Source organism: Pelophylax lessonae (assembly GCF_965119305.1).
Source record: "Pelophylax lessonae genome assembly, chromosome: 3".
NCBI lineage: Eukaryota > Metazoa > Chordata > Amphibia > Anura > Ranidae > Pelophylax > Pelophylax lessonae.
Window position 1 is genome coordinate 506,794,598 of NC_138770.1, and position 22,560 is coordinate 506,817,157.

Consider the following 22,560-nt stretch of genomic DNA (forward strand, 5'->3'; position numbering starts at 1 on the left):
TGAATTGTACATTTTATACACTTTACTGTACGATAAGTGCTACACAATATTTTAAGATATCAGAAGTAATCAAAGGGTTAACTGTGTGCCTGGGTTTTGAAGAAGCACGAGTTAAGTGTGAAACACGTCATCTATCTTCTATGTACCATGTCCTGGTGGCAGTCTATGTTGACACAATAAATTGATGTTGGATCGATGGTGGTGTGCAGCTGTATTTTCCTTTCTGTTCCTTAACTGTGTGCCTAGCCAGTGTTTTTCTAAACTGTGGGAGGTGCTTTTACTAGGGGAAAACATGGATCCTAGTCCCTGCTTTGCAGAGACACAGGATCCATGCCTTTCCTCCTGTCAAAATGGCACTCTGCCTTGTTTACAAAGGCAGATTGCAGTCATGTCTCTGTGGCTGATGATCAGCGGGTGCGAGAGGACACCGAGTCGGTGGTACCTGCCGCTGTGTGTAATTCCAGCAGGAGCAAGCCGCCACCAGCGTGCATTCGCGCCCCCTATTTGAAAGTGCATGTATATATAGGTGATCCTGAGCACAGCGACCATCCTGTAGCAGTAAACTGCTATAGGGCGGTCGGCAAGGGATTAAAGAGTAACTCCACTTTTATGGAAAAAATATAACATAAAAAAATAGTGTAGCTTATACAATTGCTACAAAATGTAATGTCTTGCGTGTGTGATTGGCTCACTGATTTTCTCAGAAGTCTGCACTAAGATACAAGTCAGATTAGGCACCCCCTGTGAAAGAAAACTGCATTTTTGTAAGGACTTACCGTAAAATCCTTTTCTCTGAAGTTCATCGACAGACGCAGCTCCATCTCTTCAGAGACTATAGGGTTATGCTCCTCCAAATCAGGAAAAGGCACTAGGCAGGAAAAAAGCTTAACCATGCCTATGGGGGCTGTCCCTGCAGGCATAACCCCACACACATAGCTATTAGCATCAGTTTGATTGCAAGCAGTGTTTAGAATACAAAAAAACCCTGTTCACTCAGAAGTAGAGGGGCAGGTGCAAGCAGTGTTTAGAATACAAAAAAACCCTGTTCACTCAGAAGTAGAGGGGCAGGTGATAAGTCTGTGGAACTTCAGAGAAAACTGAATTTTTGTAAAATCTCACTGTAAAATTCCTTTCTCTGAGTCCTCCGACAGTCGCCGCCCACTCATACAGTCTTCACCAATGGGTTATTGACTTCATCTCCACAGGAGATAAGACTTGTTAAAAAACTTGTTTAAGACTAGGCATAAGACTTGTTAAAAAACAAAGCATCTACATAGACACACCCATGGGGGCTGTCCCACTGGTCCAATACCCCCCCTGCTCTCAGCCATCCCAACTCAGTTTGGTAGCAAGCAGTTAAGTGTATAAGAACCCCATTAGAGGGGCGGGGGCGACGACTGTCGGAGGACTCAGAGAAAAGAATTTTACGGTAAGATTTTACAAAAAACGGAATTTTTGTAAAATCTTACCTGTAAAATTCCTTTCTCTGAGTCCTCCGACAGTCGCCGCCTCTTCATATTCGTCACATATGGGGTATTAGACTTTGCTCCGAAGGAGTAGCTAGGCAACAGAATATGTTAACATTAAAGCTTTTAACATATCCCACCCTCAAGGGGTGGTCCCCTCAGTCAATACCCTCCTACTTCCTGCAACCATATCTCAGTTTTAGTGGAATAGCAGTAGAGTATACAACCAAACCCCAAAAGAGGGGCGGGGGCGGCGACTGTCGGAGGACTCAGAGAAAGGAATTTTACAGGTAAGATTTTACAAAAATTCCGTTTTCTCTTACGTCCTCCGACAGTCGCCGCCTCTTCATATTCGTCACATATGGGGACGTCCCAAAGCAGTGCAAACATGAGGGGTGGCAAACGCATCCGCGCCGAAAAGGCAACGCAGTCTCCGCATCAAAGAAAGGAACCTTACCAAAGGAAGGAACCCAGCTGGGCAACAGGAAAAAACAGGTGCTCAACAGGAGCAACAACCCAGGAAAAGACAAATAACCAGGGAATAAAAAACTTATCCCAACAGCCAGTGGTCCCCACAAGGGACCCTAGGGCAACGCCGCACTAAGAACCTTGCGGCCAAAGGAAGCATCCGCAGATGCCCGAACATCTACTTTGTAGAATTTTGTGAAAGTGTGCACGGTCGACCAAGTCGCCGCCTTACACACCTGGGCTACAGAAGCCCCATGACGACAGGCCCAAGACGTACTCAGAGATCTAGTAGAGTGCGCCTTCACAGGCACAGGGGGAACCTTCCCCTGCAAAGCATAGGCCTGTTCAATGGTCTGCCTGATCCATTTTGCGATGGTAGAGGCCGACGCCGCCATGCCCTTCCGAGGACCCTCTGGAAGAACAAACAAGGAATCCGTCTTTCGAAAAGACTCAGTCGATTTAAGGTAAACCCTTACCACCCGAACAACATCCAGAGAATGTAATCTCACCTCCTTTGGATGTTTAGGCTTCGCGCACAGCGAAGGCAAGACAATATCCTCATTAAGATGGAATTCCGAAACTCGTTTCGGAAGAAAAGAAGGATTAGGTCGCAAGACCACCTTATCCAAATGAACAACCAGATACGGAGACTTGCAGGACAAAGCTGCCAGCTCCGACACTCTGCGAGCCGAAGTGATCGCCACCAAAAAGGCGACCTTTTTGGACAACATAGACAACGAGATCTCCCTGATCTGTTCAAAAGGAGCACGTTGCAACACAGACAGAACGAGATTCAAGTCCCAAGGGGGCAAAGGATCCCTCCTAGGAGGAACCAGATGCCGCACACCCTGAACAAAAGTGCCAACCAAGGAGTTGGAAGCCACGGGACGTTGAAACAGAACGGCCAGCGCAGACACCTGACCCTTTATCGTAGCCAGCGCCAAACGCTGATCGACACCCGTTTGAAGGAAGGACAGCACTCGGGAAACCGAGTACGTGCGGGGTGAAAACCCCCTGGACTCACACCAGGCAAAATAGGCCTTCCAAGTACGGTAATAAACCTTCCCCGAGGAAGACTTCCTCGCGTTGATCAAAGTATGAACGACCTCTGGGGAGAGACCCTTCTCCTTCAGGACCTCGGTCTCAACAGCCAGGCCGTCAAAGCCAGCGACTGTAAAGCAGGATGGTATATCGGTCCTTGAGACAGAAGATCGTCTCGAAGAGGCAGACGCCACGGGGCGTCGACCGCCAGATTCACGAGGTCTGCGTACCAGGACCGGCGAGGCCAGTCCGGTGCCACAAGAATCACCGTGCTGCGTTCCGAGTGTAACCTGCGAAGGAACCTGGACAGCAACTGAATCGGTGGAAACGCGTACATCAGCCTGTACTGATGCCACTAACGCGTCCGACGCGTCTGCCCGAGGGTCGCGCGTCCTTGCCACGAACCTTCTCACCTTGTTGTTGAGACGAGACGCGAACAGGTCCACACCTGGAAGACCCCACTTCGCGCACAACATCTGGAAGACAGCCGGGTGGAGAGACCATTCCCCCTGATCCAGGGTCTGGCGACTCAGATAGTCCGCCTGCCAGTTCTCCACCCCCCGAATGTGAACCGCCGTTATCGCCGGGACATGAGTCTCGGCCCAAGACAGAATGTCGGCCACTTCTCGAGCCGCTCGGGCACTCCTGGTGCCCCCTTGGTGGTTGATGTAGGCCACCGCCGTGGCATTGTCCGTCTGCACCCGAACCGGGCAGCCCTGCAGCCGGTCCGTCCAGCGATGAAGACAGAGACTTATCGCACGCAATTCCAGAATGTTGATCGGAAGGGAAGACTCCCCCTCCGACCAAGTTCCCTGGGCGGACAGAACGCCCAGAACACCACCCCAGCCCGACAGGCTGGCATCCGTGGTGATCACCGTCCACGAGATAGGACGAAACGACTTGCCCCCGAACACCATCGGGGACTGGAGCCACCACAGAAGGTCTCTTCTGGTGCGATGACTCAACGAGATTTGAAGATCCAGAGATTGAGGTCGCCCGTCCCACATGGACAGGATCTCCGCTTGGAGACCCCGCATGTGAAACTGGGCGAAGGGAATCGCCTCGAAGGCCGAGACCATCAATCCCAGACATCTCATGCACGTCCGCAGAGACGAGTGCGGAACGTCCCTGAGGGACCTGACTTCCTCCTGAAGAGTTCTGAGTTTGTCTTCCGGCAGGAAGACCTTCGCCTGCACCGAGTCCAGAATCATTCCCAGGTAGGGAAGACGAACCGACGGACTCAGTGTCGACTTTGGAAAATTTATCGTCCAACCAAACTCCTGCAGAGTTTGCATCGTGACAGACAGGTCCTTCTCCAGACCCTGGCTGGTCGCAGACCGAACCAGAATGTCGTCCAGATACCCCAGGACAGAAATGCCCTGGGCCCTCAATAATGCCAGAACCGGTGCAAGCACCTTGGTGAAGACCCGCGGAGCCGAGGCGAGACCAAAAGGCAACGCCACGAACTGGTAGTGATCCTCCGCAATGGCAAATCGAAGGTACCTCTGGTGACCCTCGAAAATGGGGATGTGAAGATACGCATCCTTCAAATCGATGGAGGCCATGAATTCCCCCGGAACCAGGGCAGCCACCACCGACCGCAGGGATTCCATGCGGAACTTGCGAACCCGCACAGAGCGGTTCAGAGCCTTCAAGTCCAGAATTGGAACGAACCTTGCCCTCCTTTCTGGGCACGGTGAACAGATTGGAATAAAACCCCCGAAATCTGTCCCGATGAGGCACCGGAACTACCACTCCCTGAGCCCTCAGGTCCCGCACCGCCAAGTGCAGGTCCCGTAAACGCTCCGGCCGAGAGAGAAACTCGATCTTGTAACCAGATCGAACGATCTCCTGAACCCATCTGTCCCGCACGCGGGCCAACCAGGGCTGAAGAAAACCGAGCAAGCGTCTGCCCACCCCAAAACTGGGTGAGGGCGCCCCTTCAGGCCGCACTGTTATGGGCTGCGGATCCGGATTGACCGGACTTCTGTTTTCCAGACCAGGGCTTCTTCTGAGAGCCTTGACCTTTGAACGGTTTGCCCTTGTAGTGCGACCGAAAGGCACGAAAGGACCCCTGAGGGGGCCGAAAATTAGCATGCTTCTTCCCAGAAGCCCCCTTAGCCTTGGGGAAATGGGGCAAGAGAGTGCTCTTACCTCCGGTGATCCCCTTAATCAACACATCCAAGGACTCCCCAAAAAGGCGAGACCCATCATAAGGCAGATTGGCTAAGGTCTTACGTGAAGACTGGTCCACCGACCAACATTTCAACCAAACCAGGCGGCGAGACAACACCGCCACGCTGTGCACACATGCAGCCAACGGGACTAGGTCCAAGTCCGCATCACACAGATACATGACACCCTGGTGGATTTGATCCACCATATCCAGGGTCGCCGGCGAGGCCGAATCGGCCACTAGGACGCGCCTAAGCATCTGCGTCCAACTTGCGACCGCCTGGGCCGCCATGAGAGAGGCAAACAGAGCCTTAAGCATAGAACCCGTAACAGAATAAGTATGACGGGCAAGAGACTCCAATCTCCTATCCGTGGCATCACGGAACACAGGGGAATCCTCTGCAGGAATCGCAGTGGATTTGTTTAAAACCGCAATTGCGTGATCCACTGGGGGTGGCACACACCACCTTTCATCAGTGGAAGGCGAGAAAGGATAACGCAGCTTGAACCTACTTGGTACAGCAAAAGGTTTGCGCAGATTGCGCCATTGTTCCTTAACAGCGTGCTGAAAATCATCATTGCAGGGAAAAACCTGCGGCGCCCTGCGTTTTCTCTGTGTCCCATAAGCCGCCAAGGCAGCGGGGGGACACACTTCATCCTGCAAACGCAGCGTTTGTTTTATGGAAGCAATCAATTCATCCATGATTGCAAGCTCTTCAGGCGAGCCAGGGGGAGAATTATCAACCCCTTCAACTTCAGCCTCCACCTCGGACCCCACTAGATCCAGGGAGGAGCGGGACCCCGATAAGGAGGCCCCCGCCATAACAACCCCATCACCTTCACCCTCAGAATCAGAGGAAAGAGCAACTCTGGGTCTTTTAGTAGATTGAGCAGCCACCAGCATCTGCACCTGAGCAGCAAGGCCAGCCACAATAGTGGCTAAATCCCCCCTGGGGGGGAAACAGCGGTCCCCTGGCTTTCCACCAAGGCGGTAGGAAATTTGCCCTCCTGAGAATCCATTGCCCTTATAACAAATGCCGGATAATAAAGGGTTAACTGCCCCTTTAACACGCGCGGCGAGCGCAGCCCACCGCACCACACACAAGCACAATGAGACCCCCACAGGGACAATAAAACTGACACAGGCAATGGATAGGAAGGATATAACCTGAGGAGACCCTCGCCGCTGCTGCTGCCTCGATCGGTGTTCCTGGAGAAGAGGAAGTGATGCTGCCAGGGCGCTCTATGAAAGCCTATGGGAGGCTACAAGAAAATGGCCGCCATGCATGTAGAACATGCGGCCGGAGCGAGTGTAGGCAAAATGGCGCCGTTTGGCGCCGAAACCGCCGCTCCACAGTACAGTAATGCACACATGTCTGTATATAAAAAAACATGTCAGATCGCCGCAGCGATCGCTGTATAATGCCCAAACATGCTACAAAACATGCCCCACAGCACACAGCTTCTCACACTGACAAGGCTGACACACACAGTGTCACACAGCTCCCTCCCCCCCCTTGCAGCCCACAGCATGCAGCCGAGAGATAGGGAGACAAACAGTGTGAATAGAGGCAGGTTACACAGTCCCAGACTGACACCCCCCCAGACAGACAGGTCCCCACATAAATACACTTACCTCACAGTGGCGTGGGGGACCCGCACAGGCGAACAAGCCGCTGCACATGAGGCAGGGAGAGTCGCATACAAGACGCACAGAATGGGGGTTAAGAAACCGCACAGCGTCCAGTGAGGTAGCCACCTCACCAATCATCCCTGCACCGAACAGGGATGGGTCGTTCACTGTGCCAGGAGCGTTACCTGGCTGAACGCTCGATGGCAGGCTGGGAAGCCACTGACCCACGACCTGCGACCAGGGGGATCAGCCCGAGACCCAGCCCGCATGATCCTCTTCATCCGAAGAACTAACTAAAGCTGACAAAAAGAACAGCTAAGTAAAGGTAGAGAGAAAACTCAAACAAAAAATCAAAAAAGAAGAAAGAGTCTGGGGCACAAAGCCCCAGCACAGAGAGAGCCAGCCACTCCTGACAAGCTAGACATTAAAACTGAGATATGGTTGCAGGAAGTAGGAGGGTATTGACTGAGGGGACCACCCCTTGAGGGTGGGATATGTTAAAAGCTTTAATGTTAACATATTCTGTTGCCTAGCTACTCCTTCGGAGCAAAGTCTAATACCCAATATGTGACGAATATGAAGAGGCGGCGACTGTCGGAGGACGTAAGAGAAATTCAGTTTTCTCTTACGTCCTCCGACAGTCGCCGCCCACTCATACAGTCTTCACCAATAGGGATGTCCCAAAGCAGTGTAGACATGAGGGTTGGGAAGACGCAACCGTCAGAAAAGGAAACGCAGTACCCACATCAGAGAAAGGAACCTTACATGAACAGAAAGGTAACCCTCTGGGTAACAAAAAAGGCTCAACAGGAGCAACAACCCAGGAAAGCAAATAACCAAGGGGGTGAACAACCCCAACAGCCAGGGACCTGAAATAAAACCAGGGTTCCCTTACGGCACTGCCGCACAGAGAACTTTGCGGCCAAAGGAGGCATCCGCCGATGCCAGAACATCAATTTTGTAAAAGCCTGATGCGGGAGAGCCCAGGACGTACTCACAGCTCTGGTACAGTGCGCCTTGACAGGAAAGGGCGAAACCCATTCCTTCAACGAATAGGCCTGAACAATTGTCTGTCTGATCCATTTTGAAATGGTCGCCGCAGACGCAGCCATACCCTTCCGAGGTCCCTCAGGAAGGACAACGAGAGAATCCGATTTTCGAAAGGATTCAGTCGACGACAGGTAAACCCTGAACGCCCTGACAACATCCAAGGAATGCAAAGCAACCTCCTTAGGATGCTTAGGTTTCGCACAGAGCGAAGGCAAAACAATGTCCTCATCAAGGTGAAAATCAGAAACCACCTTTGGAAGAAAGGACGGGTTAGGTCGCAAGACCACCTTATCCCTATGAACCACAAGGCAAGGGGAGCATCAAGACAAGGCCGCTAACTCCGACACTCTGCGAGCAGAAGTGATCGCCACAAGAAAGGCAACCTTCTTTGACAGCAGAGGCAACGAGATTTCCCTGATGTTTTCAAACGGGGAACGTTGTAACACGGACAGAACCAAGTTCAAGTCCCAAGGAGGTAAGGGCTCCCTTCGAGGAGGAGCCAAGTGACGCACACCTTGAATGAAGGTGCGAATCAAAGAATTAGATGCCACTGGGTGCTGGAAAAGCCAGTGCAGATACTTGGCCCTTAATCGTGGCCAGCGCAAGCCGCTGGTCCACACCAGATTCAGTTGTGGCAAATGCATGATTTGTAGGACATCAAGACACAGGAAAAGGAAAACTGTAGATTTCAAATCTCATGCAAATGGTAAAAAATATGAAATCCAGAAATTTATCACATGTGCCTCCACACATGTAACCTATCTCCTCTCATGTCCCTGCGGACTCCAATATATTGGAAGAACCACAAGGGAACTGAGGGTGAGATAAAGGGAGCGTGTCCTCAACATAAAAAAAGGTTTTAAAAATCACAGCCTTTCCTACCATTTTAAAATCGCACACAACAAAGACCCTAGCCTCCTCACCTTTTGTGCTATTGATCGAGTTGAACCTCATTGGAGAGGGGGCAACTTAAAAAAGGCCATATCCCAGAATGAAACCCAATGGATTCATCGGATGGAGACCTTGAAACCAAAAGGGTTAAATGTAGATATAGATGTAAATTGCTTTTTATCCAATTGGTAAATTTTATCTTCTGCTATGCATATATCCTAAAATCCAGTTTTCAGATGCCCCTAGTTATAGATTTTAGATATTAACCACTTGCCGACTGCCTAACGCCGATCTACGTCGGCAGTCAGCCCCTCACAGGCAAAGCGACGTAGGTCTACGTCGCTAGCCTGTGAGGCTCTGGGGAGCGAGCGCGCGCCCGTTCCCGCGCGGTCACGGACCCCCCCCCCCCGTGCGTGTGACCGGCGGACCCGATGTCCGCCGGTCACTCGGCGATCGTCGGGGGAGAGGGAGAAAGTCAGGCGGCTTGTGTAAACAAGCCACCTGTCATTCTCCTCGGTGTAAAAACACTGATCACACGGATTTACTATGTAGATCCGTTGATCAGTGTCCTTACAGCTCAAGCCACAGCCAATCACAGTAGAAAGCACGCCCCTAGGGACACACACAGCCCCTCCCTCCCAAATAAAGTTAACCCCTTCACTACCAGTGTATTTTTACAGTAACAGTGCATATGTATAGCACTGATTACTGTAGAAATGTCACTGGTAACCCCAAAAGTGTCAAAAATGTCAGTCAAGGGTCCGATCTGTCCGCCCCAATGTCGCAGTACCGCAAAAAAAATCGCAGATCGCCGCCATTACGCGTTAAAAAAAAAAACAACAAAAATGACAAAAATCTTTCCCTTAGTTAGTAAACGCGATAACTTTTGCGCAAACCAATAAAAATACGCTTTTTGCGATTTTTTTTACCAAACATATGTAGCATAAAACAAATTGGCCGAAAATGTTAAAAAAATTTGATTTTTACATTTTTTTGGGGGAATTTCATATAAAAAAATGTGAAAAATATTGTTATTTTTGCAAAATTTACGCTCTTTTTTTGTTTATAGCGCAAAAAGTAAAAAGCGCACAGGTGATCAAATACCACCAAAAGAAAGCTCTGTTTGTGGGAAAAGAAGGACGTCAAATTCGTTTAGGTACAGCGTCGCACGACCGCGCAATTGTCCGTTAAAGTCACGCAGTGCCGAATCGCAAAATACCCCCTGGTCAGGAAGGGGGTAAAATCTTCCGGGGCTTAAGTGGTTAATATCATGTTTTTACATTCAACACATTTTAATAAAATAAATAAAATTATTGGTTTTAACTTAACACAATATTCTAATCATAGTCCTCAAAAATATATTAAAAAATTATTTATTAAATAATTATTTATTGTTATCAAACATCCTCTGGACCAGTTTTTCTATCATTAGTCCCTTAATATATTATCACAAAATTATTTATTAATATTTATTGATATTATACATCTTCTGGACTGGTTTGTTCATTATGCCAGTCCAGATATGGCTTCACACATTATTTATAAGGGTATAGACCACATATTGATTTAATATTCACATATTCTGATTTATTTTTGGTTATAAATATTTTAATAAAAAATATTTTTAATTATATTTATAATAAAATTTTTCAATGCATGCACTATTATTTAATAAATTTTTCACATTAGACACATTTATTTATTAGATTCTACAATAGATTCAATTAATTAATTTTATATAATTATTTATCATTATTAATTATTTTTCACGTTATCACCATCCACTAATTAATTTAATTTTATGCCACCATTATTGTTATATATTAAATAGATTATGAGATGATATATATTAATTTGATATATTTAACATGTTACAGAATGTTTTTTGTGATGACCCAATGTAAACAGGAAGCAGTACCGAGGTCACTATGCGATACTAATGTCTATTTCAATATTTAAATTATATTTTAATTTGGCAATATATGAGACGTAATATACAATTATAAGATGCCCGAATATACAGCTTTTTCTTTGATATCCCGTATACGAACTATATTGAACACCGGATATATTTAATATCCCGGATATTACGATCACCAAAGCGGGACATAAATAGGCTGTCCGTGCCCGAAAATGATGTCTTTTTTCAAAACGCCCACATTCAGGGTGAAACGCGTTGACGTATTTCCGGCGTGGAGCCACGCAACGTCACTTCCGGTCGGGCTTCCTGGATTCTGTGGAACGCACGCCAATTGCGGCGTTCGTGTTTGACTTTTCATTGCGAATTGTGAATTGCTTTCTAGTGAGTATAATCTAGGATTTGGGGGACAATAAAATATATATTTGAACGTATTACACTATTGCCCCTTTATTTTCCTTCACATATACCGGGATCTACCATTTATATCCCATTGGAGCAATCCCATCAGAGGCTTTTCTATAATAAGTTTGGATGAAACATTGGAGCTCGGATTTTACAAGTCCCATTAGCATATGACAAACGCTGATATATCTACCGTGCGGTAAGTAGGGGACCTGGAGGGTCACTCATGAGAGCACCTTGTATATCTGGAAGTATTTGCACCCGAGCACCTTTATATATAGATTTGCACCTGAGCACTTTAATATTTATACAATTTTTATGAGAGACTTTTATTAATATTTTTTTATTAATATATTTTATTCAGCATTGCCAATTAATTCAATATTTATTTTTATATCACATGTTAGTTGCCAGCGCTGTATAATTATTTGTACACAGATTGAAGGAAAGCCAGCACTCTTGCCACCGAGTATGAACGAGGAGAGAAGCCCCTGGACTCACACCAGGCAAAATAAGCTTTCCATGTACGGTAATAAATCTTACCAGATGATGCTTTTTTAGCCTTAATTAAGGTAGGAATGACCTCTGAGGAGAGACCCCTGTCCCTCAGGACCTGGCTTTCAACAGCCATGCCGTTAAAGCCAGCGACTGTAAAGCAGGATGGAAGATCGGTCCCTGAGACACTAGATCTTCCCACATTGGCAGCCCCCCTGGAGGCTCGACGGCCAGGTCAACGATGTCCGCGTACCAGGACTGGCATGGCCAGTCCGGCGCCACCAGAATCACCAATGTTGGTTCCGAGGCCAACCTGCGAAGGAACCTGGACAACAACTGAATCGGAGGAAAGGCATACATCAGATGATACTGATGCCAAGGCACTACCAACGCATCCGAGGCGTCTGCCAGAGGATCGCATGTTCTTGCCACGAACCTTTCCACCTTGTGGTGTAGCCGAGAACAGATCCACATCCGGGGATCCCCATTTCGCACACAGCATTCAAAACACCTCTGGGTGCAGGGACCATTCCCCCTGGTCCAGGGTCTGGCGGCTCAGGTAATCGGCCTGCCAATTCTCTACAACTGGAATGTGAACTGCCGATATTGCCGGGACATGAGTCTCGGCCCAAGACAGAATACTGGTCACTTCCTGGGCCGCCCGGGCACTCTTGGTGCCCCCTTGGTCATTGATGTAGGCCACCGCAGTGGCATTGGCCGTCTGCACCCGTACAGGGCGGCCCTGAAGACGGTCCGACCAATGGAGTAGGCACAGCCTGATTGCTTTCAATTACAATATGTTTATGGGGAGGGAGGATTCCTCCACCGACCAAGTGCCCTGGGCAGACAGGTTGCCCAGGACTCCACCCCAGCCCGACAGGCTGGCATCCGTGGTAAGTACTGTCCTCAGCAATGGCCGGAAGGATTTCCCGTCCGCCACCGCCAGGGACTGAAGCCACCATAGAAGATCCACTCTGGTTTGGTGACACAGAGACACTCTCAGATCCAAGGACTGCGGGAGTCTGTCCCATCTGTTCAGGATCTCCGCTTGGAGAGACCTTGTGTGAAACTGTGCGAACAGTATCGCCTCGAAGGCTGACACCATCAACCCCAGGGCCCGCATACGGGTCCTGAGTGACGTGGATTTGTTGTCCCGGAGGGCTCTGACCTCGTTCTGTAGGGTCCGGAGCTTGTCCTCCAGCAGAAACAACTTCGCTTGAGCAGAGTCCAGAACCATCCCCAAATATGGGAGATGAACCGAAGGAGACAAGGTCGACTTCTGCACGTTGATGGTCCATCCGAACTCCTAAAGCGTCTGTACCATAGTGGACAGATCGCGCAGCAGGCTCTGGCTGGCACTCGATCTTAACAGGAGATCGTCCAGATATCCCAAGACCGAAATGCCCTGAGCCCGCAACAGGCCCAGAATTGAAGCCAGCACTTTGGTAAACACCCTTGGAGCCGAAGCGAGACCAAAAGGTAACGCCACAAACTGATAGTGTTCCTCCGCGATAGCGAATCGGAGGTACCTCTGATGACCCACGAAAATGGGGATGTGTAGATACGCATCCTTTAGGTCGATAGAGGCCAGGAACTCGCCTGGACTCAGGGAGGCCACCACCGAACGGAGCGATTCCACGCGGAACTTCCGAACGCGTACAGAGCAGTTCAGAACTTTTAAGTCCAGAATTGGACGCACCTTGCCCCCCTTTCTGGGCACGGTAAACAGATTCGAGTAAAACCCCTGAAATCTGTCCCGATGAGGCACCGGCACGACCACCCCCTGGGCGAGGAGATCTTGCACCGCCTGATGCAGGTCCTGTAACCGCCCTGGGATCAAATGAAGATTTTAGGGAAAGAATCTGTCCGCCGGCCGCAGAAGAAATTCGATCTTGTAACCCGATCAAATGATTTCCTGAACCCATCTGTCCGGAATTCGGAGCAGCCAAGGTTGGAGGAAACCGCGCAAACATCCCCCCCACCCCTGAAACGATGAGGGCGTGCCATCAGGCAGAGGCGGACTGGGCCGCCGCACCATCCTGGCCGGATTTTGGCTTGCCCGCCCAGGGCTTTCTCTGGCCACCCTGGCCCTTGAAGGGTTTCCCCTTGTTCTGCGCCTTGAAGGCACGAAAGGACCCCTGATTTGGTTTAAAGGAGGGGCCCCGCTTACCGCGGAAAAACTTGCCTTTAGGATTCTGGGGCAGCAGAGTGCTCTTGCCCCCAGTGACCCCTTTTACCAATTCATCCAGGGATTCCCCAAACAGGTGAGACCCCGCATAGGGGATGTCAGCCACCGTTTTCTCGAAGTCTGGTCAGCCGACCACCAGCCCTTTAACCATATCAGGGGACGGTTAATCACCACGACACTGGACAGGCGCGCAGCTAATGGGGCCTCATTCAAGGCCGCATCACACAAATACATGACTCCTTGATGGATCTGGTCCACCAACGCCACAGTAGTAGGAGGAGCGGAATCAGCCACGAGGGTGCGTCTTAGCACCTTGGTCCAGTCCGCCACAGCCTGAACCGCCATGACAGAGGCGAAAATGGGCTTTAGCAGGGAACCCGCCAACATGTAGGCATGGCGGGCAAGGGATTCCATTCTCCTATCCGTAGGATCCCTAAACACCGGAGAATCTTCGGTGGGTACTAGAGTGGCCTTGTTCAATCTGGCCACAGTGTGATCCACCTGAGGGGCCACACACCAGCGCGAATCCGTAGGAGACGCAAAGGGATAAAGGAGTTGAAACCTTTTTGGCACCACAAAGGTGCGTTTTAAATGACGCCACTGATCATTCACAGTAGCGTGAAACTCAGCGGGGCAAGGGAACACCTGCGCGGCCTTGCGGGTCCTGTGTGTGCCAAAAGAGGACACAATGCCCGATTGGGCTCATCCTCTAAATGTAGTGTTTCTTTAATGGCAAGAATCAGCGCATCCATAGCTGCGCGGTTCTCAGCCGTCCCAAGGGGGGAATCATCCATCCCTGCAACCTCCGCCTCCCCCTCAGACTGAGAAGAAAGAGACCCCTCAAGGGGTATGGCACCTATGGCAACCATATCAGATTCAGAATCAGAAGACAAGGACAAACTAGGCCTTTTCCTGGCAGCACGTTCAGACATCAGAATCTCCACTTTGGACACCAAAGTCGCCACTGCAGCAGACAAAGTAGACATAGCAGAGGATTCAGAGGAACCTGAATCCCCCACCAGGGCTGTGGGAAATTTGCTGTCCTGAGAATCCATGTTAAAAACAAAAATCCTTTTTTTTTTATGTGGTACTGGCCCTTTAAGCGCACCGCGGACCCCCGCAGCACACCGCTACAGTGACTGTGAAAACACAGACCCTCAATCAGGATAACTGATAGCCAGAAGGATTGCTCAAGTAAAAAGACAGCAGACAGACCCCCATAAGTGTTACCACCGCAGCCGAACTCTCCAGAGTAAAAGGAGGAAGTGATGTCACCGCAGGAGGCTGAACTGAGGCTTCAGGCTAAGGAAAAATGGTTGCCAATAGAAAGTAATGGGAGGCTTTGGTAAAATGGCCACCGACATGTGCTCGGAACGAACGTTTGCCACACACAAGATGGCGCCACAAGGCGCCAAAATACACCACATACAATGCTGTATAAGCGCCCATAGTGAAGCCGGACATGCTGCCCACACCTAAAATGGCGGTCCGGCGGCTTTAAACCCCGCAGCGGTCGCCACACGTGTCTGTACCTCCAAAAAGCACCCTAAAGTGACACAGGAGAGGGACCCCCACAAACCCACACAGCGCACAGGCTGTGAGAGAAAACCCCTACAGGGACCGGGATCAGGGAGCCCAAAAATGCACAGACATGAGGGGATAACACAGACACACAAGACTGCCAGCCCCAGACAGAGGCCCCACAAAGAATGTACTTACCTGTACCCGATGGCGTGGGGTGCCTCTCATCGACGGGAAACCGCCTACCCTCAGAGGACAGGGATGGGTCGTTTGCGAGGCCAGGGTGAACACATAGCCCGCTAAATGCTCGATGGCGGGCTGGGATTCCATCAGACCAGTCCGACTCCCAGCTCCGCAAATACCGTCTTTATCCGAAGATCCGACTAACTAACGCTGATAAAATAAACAGCTAAAATAGAAGAAGGCGGCTGAGACTGAAGCCCCAGCACAGGGAAGCCTATCTTACTCCTTAACTAGGCAGAAGACAAACTGAGTTGGGATGGCTGATAGCAGGGGGGGTATTGGACCAGTGGGACAGCCCCCATGGGTGTGTCAATGTAGATGCTTTGTTTTTTAACAAGTCTTATGCCTAGTTACTCCTGTGGAGATGAAGTCAATACCCCATTGGTGAAGACTGTATGAGTGGGCGGCGACTGTCGGAGGACGTAAAAGAAAAGGATTTTACGATAAATTCTTACAAAAATCTAGTTTTCTCTATTGTTCATCGACAGATGCAGCTCCATCTCTTCAGAGACAATAGAGATGTCCCAAAGCAGTATATTCATGAGGGGTGGGAAGACAATGCAAAGAAGCCAAAATTCACCAAAGGCTAAGCTTAGCCGACCAGGTAACATGGAGCTCAATCAGGAACAACAGGAGCCCACCCAGAAAAACATACACCCTCAAAGAGAACAAAAAAAAAAGAGCAGCCTGTAAACCCTTGCGGGCAAAGTAAGCATCCAAAGATGCCAACACAAACTCTGTAAAATTTTGAGAAAGTATGCATAGATAACCAAGTTGCCGCCCTGCACACTTGCAGCACTGACGCCTGATGGCGAAAAGCCCAAGAGGTACTCAGAGCCCTAGTAGAATGCGCCTTCACAGGGAAAGGAGGAACCTGACCCTTCAGAGATTAAGCCTGAACAACAGTCTGCCTGATCCATCTGGATATGGTTGCAGCAGACGCAGCCAATCCTTTGAGGTCCTTCGGCAAGGACAAAGAGAGAGTCCGATTTCCTGAAAGATTCAGCAGCCACCAGGTAAACTCTAATGGCCAGAACTACATCCAAAGAATGCAAAGTAATCTTCTTAGGATGCTTGGGCTTAGGACAGAGTGAAGGCAGCAAAATGTCTTCATTCAAAGGGAAATCAGAAATCACTTTAAGAAGAAACGACTGATTAGGTGGAAGTACCACTTTATCCCTGTGTACCACCAGATAAGGTGAGAGGCATGACGCTGCCAATTCAGACACTCTGCAAGCAGATGATAACCACCAAGAAAGCAGAGAAATCTTTCGAATGTTCTCAAAGGGAGGCTTTTGATGAATGAACACCAATTTGAGATTCCACGGCGGTAGCGGGGACCGTTTAGAAGGTGCCATATGGCACACTCCTTAGATGAAGGTACGGATCAAGGCATGCGTAGCTAACGGGCGTTTGAAATATATAGCCAAAGCGGACACTTGGCCTTTGATAATGCTCAAAGCCAACCGCTGTTCAACCCCTTTCTGCAGGAAGGCCAAAACCCTAGCGATCGAAAACAAGTGAGGATGCACCTTCAGCGACTCACACCATGAAATGTAGGATTTCCACGTACGATGATAGATCTTCCTGGAAGTCGACTTCCTAGCCTTCAAAAGCGTAGAAATCACAGAATCAGAAAGACCTCTATCTCTCAACACTTGGCTTTCAACAGCCATGCCATTAAAGCCAGCGGCTGTAAAGCAGGATGGAAGATCAGGCCTTGAGACAGCAGATCTTCCCTTGGAGGAAATCTCCAAGGAGCATCGGCGACCAACCTTACCAGGTCCGTGTACCAAAACCGGCGAAGCCAGTCTGGAGCTTTCAGAATGCCTGGCATCTCTTCCACCTCTATCCTGCAGAGAAGCCTCGGCAGCAGTTGATAATGACCCCAAGGAGCCCCAAAACATTTATCGGCAGTTTTGGGTTGGGTTGGTTCCCTGGGCACAGAACTTTCCCAGTACCCCGCCCCAGCCCGACAGGCTGACGTCCGTGGTCACCACAGTCCAAAATAACAGGAGAAAGGACTTGCCCTGGCACAGTGCTGGAGAATGGAGCCACCAGAGCAGATCTTGTGTTGTGACTCAACCAAATCAAATTGTCCAAGGACTTTGGATCGTTGTTCCATTTGACAAGAATCTCTCTTTTCAATGGTCTGGTATGGAACTGAGCCAATGGAATTGCCTCGAAGGTTGATACCATCAGAACCAAGGCCCGCATGCAAGTCCGCAGTACAGATTGTTCGTCAACAACACCCAGATCGCCCCCTGCAACTTCTGCAGCTTGTCCGGGGGAAGAAAGACCCTTGCCAAAGCTGAATCCAGAGTCAGACCCAGATAATCCAGTTCCAAGGAAGGTTTTAGGGCAGATTTCTTGAAATTGATGTTCCATCCGAACTTCTGTAGGAAGCTGAAAGTGATCGTCAGGTCACCCATTAGGGCTGCATGTGAGTCTGCTCTCAACAGGACATCGTCCAGATACACCAGTACCGCAATCCCCCCCGTTGGCACAACAATGCCAACACCGGGGCCAGTACTTTGGTAAATACCCTGGGAGCGGAGGCTAGACCAAAGGGCAATGCCACAAATTGATAATGCTCTTCTGCTGTCTCAAAACAAAGAAAGAGCTGGACTCCAGTGTAGATAGGGATGTGTAGATGCGTCCTTGATATTTATGCAGGCCAAGAAGTCTCCCTGGTGTAGTGACGCCACCTCTGTGCGAATGGATTCCATACGAAACCTCTAAAACCACACGAAGCGGTTCAGAGCCTTGAGATCGGGCTGAACAAAAAATAAAAAACTGACATTGCTGTACTAACACTGGAGATTTTAGTACAGTGATCTCCCCTACTGTGCTATTGTGTTATGACAGGGGGACCATCTCCCCACCAGGACACACTGATCAGTGCCACTGATTGGATGCCAGTTAGCTGCTGGTTTTCCAGCAAGCCTGTTCGACAGGAGTCAGACATTAGGCCGGCTTCTGTCTGACAAGCTGCTGTACACACTGGTCGAATGTCAGCCGGTTTCTGTTCGACATTCAGCCAGTGCATACCCGGATTCCCGCATTCCAGTTTTAAACCTAATAGGTAACTAACAGCTGGGAATATGCAAATGACAGAAAAATGCTCCAATTGTGTGTAACAAATCATTACTACATGCTACTGTATTTTACTTGTGTAGCTTTCACTATAGGGAGACATGTTTTCCATCTGTGTAGAAATCAATTGATATCCTTTGAAATAAATCACTCCGTTCACACCAAGCCATTCCAAAACGCAGGGGGAATCATCGTGATTCAGGCCAGGATCCTGAAGCACGCAAAACGTGGGACATGCTTGTGATCCCTGTTACTGTCAATAGCACACTAATCGCGGGGCGATTTTACCGCTATTGTCTCCTGACGAAATGCGGTAAAGTCGTGCAGACAGAATAGCGGGAAGCCTGTCGCCACAAAAGAAGTTCTGGAATTGCAGCGATTTCTCCCTTGATCCGGAGTGCCATTGCGTGAACGAAGCCTAACAGTTTAGGAAACATGACTGAGCCCATAAAAGCCTGATAATAGCAAATGAAGCCCATTTTGGAACATCTCTTGCAATAAACCAGTCAATTCAGACCCTCAAGTGAGAAATAAGTGCACTTGGTACTTTAATATATATATATTATGTTCATCATTACACAGAGATGGTTTCCAACTTGTTATACCTCCCACAATTCAGGCTAATTTCCAATACTAAATAATATGTTTTCACACTGTGTGACAAATACACGAAAATGAAAAAAAAAAAAAAAATACATTTGGTGTCTATTTTTTTCAATAATTTATCATATACTGTGCAACTGTAAATAAAAATGTAAGCATTAAAGGCTAAGTCCACATTTGTCCACTAAGTTCTTGCTTTGAGGGCAGTTCTTTCCACGGTTTCCTGGCATACTCTTTATTTGGTGTTACTATGCGTGACTCTACCCACAGAATCACGTCATGTGTTCACAGATCCCTTCAGAGAATCTGTAAATTAAAAGACTACAATTCCATCTTCCACTGTGAGACTTATAGATCTCAATGGAGCACACATGTGATGATGTCACTGCACTTGTGGTCCATTGATAAACTCCTTCAGTCCTGTAAATGGAAGTCTGTACCTCAGTATAAATTCTATTTTTTTTTTTATAAACATTAACGTTGTGTGCGGGCCATCGGCAGAATGAGAAGTATGCAGTAACCCAGGTCTAGATCATCTTGTAAAGAATCCTCATAGCGAAAGGGCAAGAGGAAGCACCTGAGTATCTTATAGGGGGTCTAGATGAAAGTGGTGTTAAAGTATGCAACCAGTTGTGTGATGTCATCCACCTGAGACTGAGCTCTAAGCAGTTTAATTTTAGCAACAAATTTGAAATGTTTACACTGTGAGGTGAATACAATTTAAACATAGCAGAGTTTTAACAGTAAGAGAGATACAGCGTGACCCTGCCCACTTACCTGTGCACGATGCTGGATTGTATATAAAGTCCAGGGTTAACTCATCTAAGTGGGCATATCTCTTGAGTGGTCTTAAGGGGACTGGGTTTCATAGTGATGGTCTACAGGTCGTGGACCTGTAAAGCATCATGTGGCTAACTCCATGAGTTGCAAAAAGTGCCAAGGTGAAGGCCTATGCAGAATCCAGTCCCAAAGCAACATTGCAGGCCATTCCCATAGGGTCGAGTCCAGGTACGGCTCTCCCAAGGCTTTACAGATAAACTGCTTCTATGCTGGTGAGGACTTGATTGAAGAATTGAAAGAAAAATAGTAAAGAAAAACAATGAACTAGTTCAGCTAAGGGTGATTTTCTCAGTGAAGAAGAAAAAGTTAATTATCTTAAGACATAGGAAAAAAACGTAGGACTCATGGAGTGGGGGCATGTCCTTCAAAGCTTTGCCAGCATTTAATCACCTGAAGGTATGCGCCTATATCACATGGTGTATGAACATCCTGCCCATGTCCTGTACTGTACAATTAAGATAACCCATTTTATGCTGGCAGTAAAATTATCTTTTATTAAATCTCACTTTTGTCATTTGAGCAGTCATTGTCCAAAAAAATGACAGAATATTCCTGGATTTTAGAATGAAGAGAAATCTTACCTGAGTTTGCATCATGGCTCTTTCAACACGTCGTGTGCTTCCTCTCTCTAGCTTTGTTCTCAAAAGTAATACCGTTGTCTGCAGGGCCCAGAACTTAGGTTGTGAAAGCAAACACTAGAATAAGAGAATTTAAATTAATATTCTCAGCAACACATCACTTTTGTGACAGAAATTAAGAGCGTAAAAGCCTCCATTCTCCCTTTTATATTAAAATATTATCTGCATTAGAGATAATAAAAGAACCAAGAACTAGATTAGATGCACAGAACCCCCCCCCCCAAAAAAAAAAAAAAACAGAAAATGCTTTACAACAAGCAGCAAAATCTTGGTTTCATATTAGTTTGTGCTGGTACTAACTTAACTTTCCTAATATCAAAAAGTATTGTAATCTGTATAGCATGCTTGTAATTATATACAGCACATTAAGATCTTTCTATATAACAAAACTGCACAATGCAAACATGAAAATGTAAAATAAACTAAGGTTACAGCTCAGGAACATGAAAGATTCAAGTACAGTATATAAACTGACAGTAAAACAAGATTTCACATATAAGATCTAAGAGTGTGGCAGACTGGTTTCTATCAACCAAACAGCTGAGGTAATACAAGTATATATATATATATGTATATGGAGCGTTTGTAAAGTGAGATCATACACTAGAAATATTTTTATCAGCATTCATAGCTTCCTTCAAACCTGCAAGACGTCAGAATTTCTGGGCAGATAAAAATCAAGATTCAAAAATATTCAGTGGTTTAAATAAATTGAAAATGTCCATTGTGTTCAACCTCTCACAAAACTTAGCATTTCCAGTACAGAGGAAAGTAACAGCAAATCCAAAAGCAACAGCCTTCCTCCTTCACATGAAATTTCCTGACCTCACAAGGGCAATCTTATCCATTCTTTGGATCAAGATAGTGCCAAAATGTCCTTGGTAAATATTACTGTGGATGTTGTTATAATAAGGATTTAATGCAGAACCTTTTTTGCCATAACCAATTTTGATGTTCAACCTCATGCAGTGGGAAAATCTATAGATTAAAGCAGAGATTCTCAAACATGCTAAGAATGGACAAATCCACTGTCCTCAAACTGGAAGCAAGGTTGTTGCCTGTGGAAGTAAAAAAGTACCCAGGCATCAGTGGTAGTCAACAATGCCATTGGGTTGGGTTGGCAGAAAAAAAACATTGTTTGGAGTCAGGGGGAGGAGGAATAGTGTCCCATTGTTGGTGTGCGCAACAGGCCATGTCTGGCTTGCAGACTGCAGTTTGAGAACCACTGGCTTAAAGTGTAAAGTACACCTTCTATTTCATACTCGTGGGACATTGGTACACTATTGCTAAGCGTAACTCAATTTGAAATTGTTTCCCTAACAACCAGGGATGAGCTCAGGCGGATTTGGACATTAATCCAAACCTGCCTAAGCTATTTCACCAGGAAGCTGTCACTGCGGACAGCCAATCATAAATAGCATTGGCATTCTCTACCCCACACCCGCATGTATACATTGGTGTATTTAGGTTTTGTGCTGCCCTAGGCCTGACTAAACTTGTGCACCCCCTAATTTAAATATGACCCTCCCCTTCCTGTAAAGGCCACACCCCTTCATGTTTATGGCCCACCCTGTCATTTGTAAACCACAGACCACAACCACAGTGTATCAGTGCCAATCAGCATAGCCTCATCAGTTCCCATAAGTTCAGCGTCATCAGCGCCGCCTCATTACTGCCCATCAGTGCAGCATATCAGTGTAGCCTATCATTGCCCATTAGTGCAGCCTAAGATATTTGGACTTCTGTTTGCTGCCACTGATTGTAATTATAGGAATATTTCACTTATTTGTATAATGACTAGGACATCCATAGTTATTATACAAATAAGTGAAATAATCAGTGGCAGCAAACACAAGTCCAAATATCTTATAAGATAGGAGTAATCTTAC

General features: G+C 47.7%; 1 protein-coding gene across 1 annotated transcript in view; it reads right to left on the reverse strand.

Annotated features, from left to right (window-relative positions):
• Window positions 1–22,560, reverse strand: part of TTC27 (tetratricopeptide repeat domain 27) — a 747,788-nt gene that overhangs the window by 230,508 nt on the left and 494,720 nt on the right. The window contains exon 11 of the mRNA XM_082252288.1: window positions 20,615–20,728. Coding sequence (XP_082108414.1) covers window positions 20,615–20,728 — 114 coding nt within the window. The remainder of the gene's footprint in view (window positions 1–20,614; window positions 20,729–22,560) is intronic.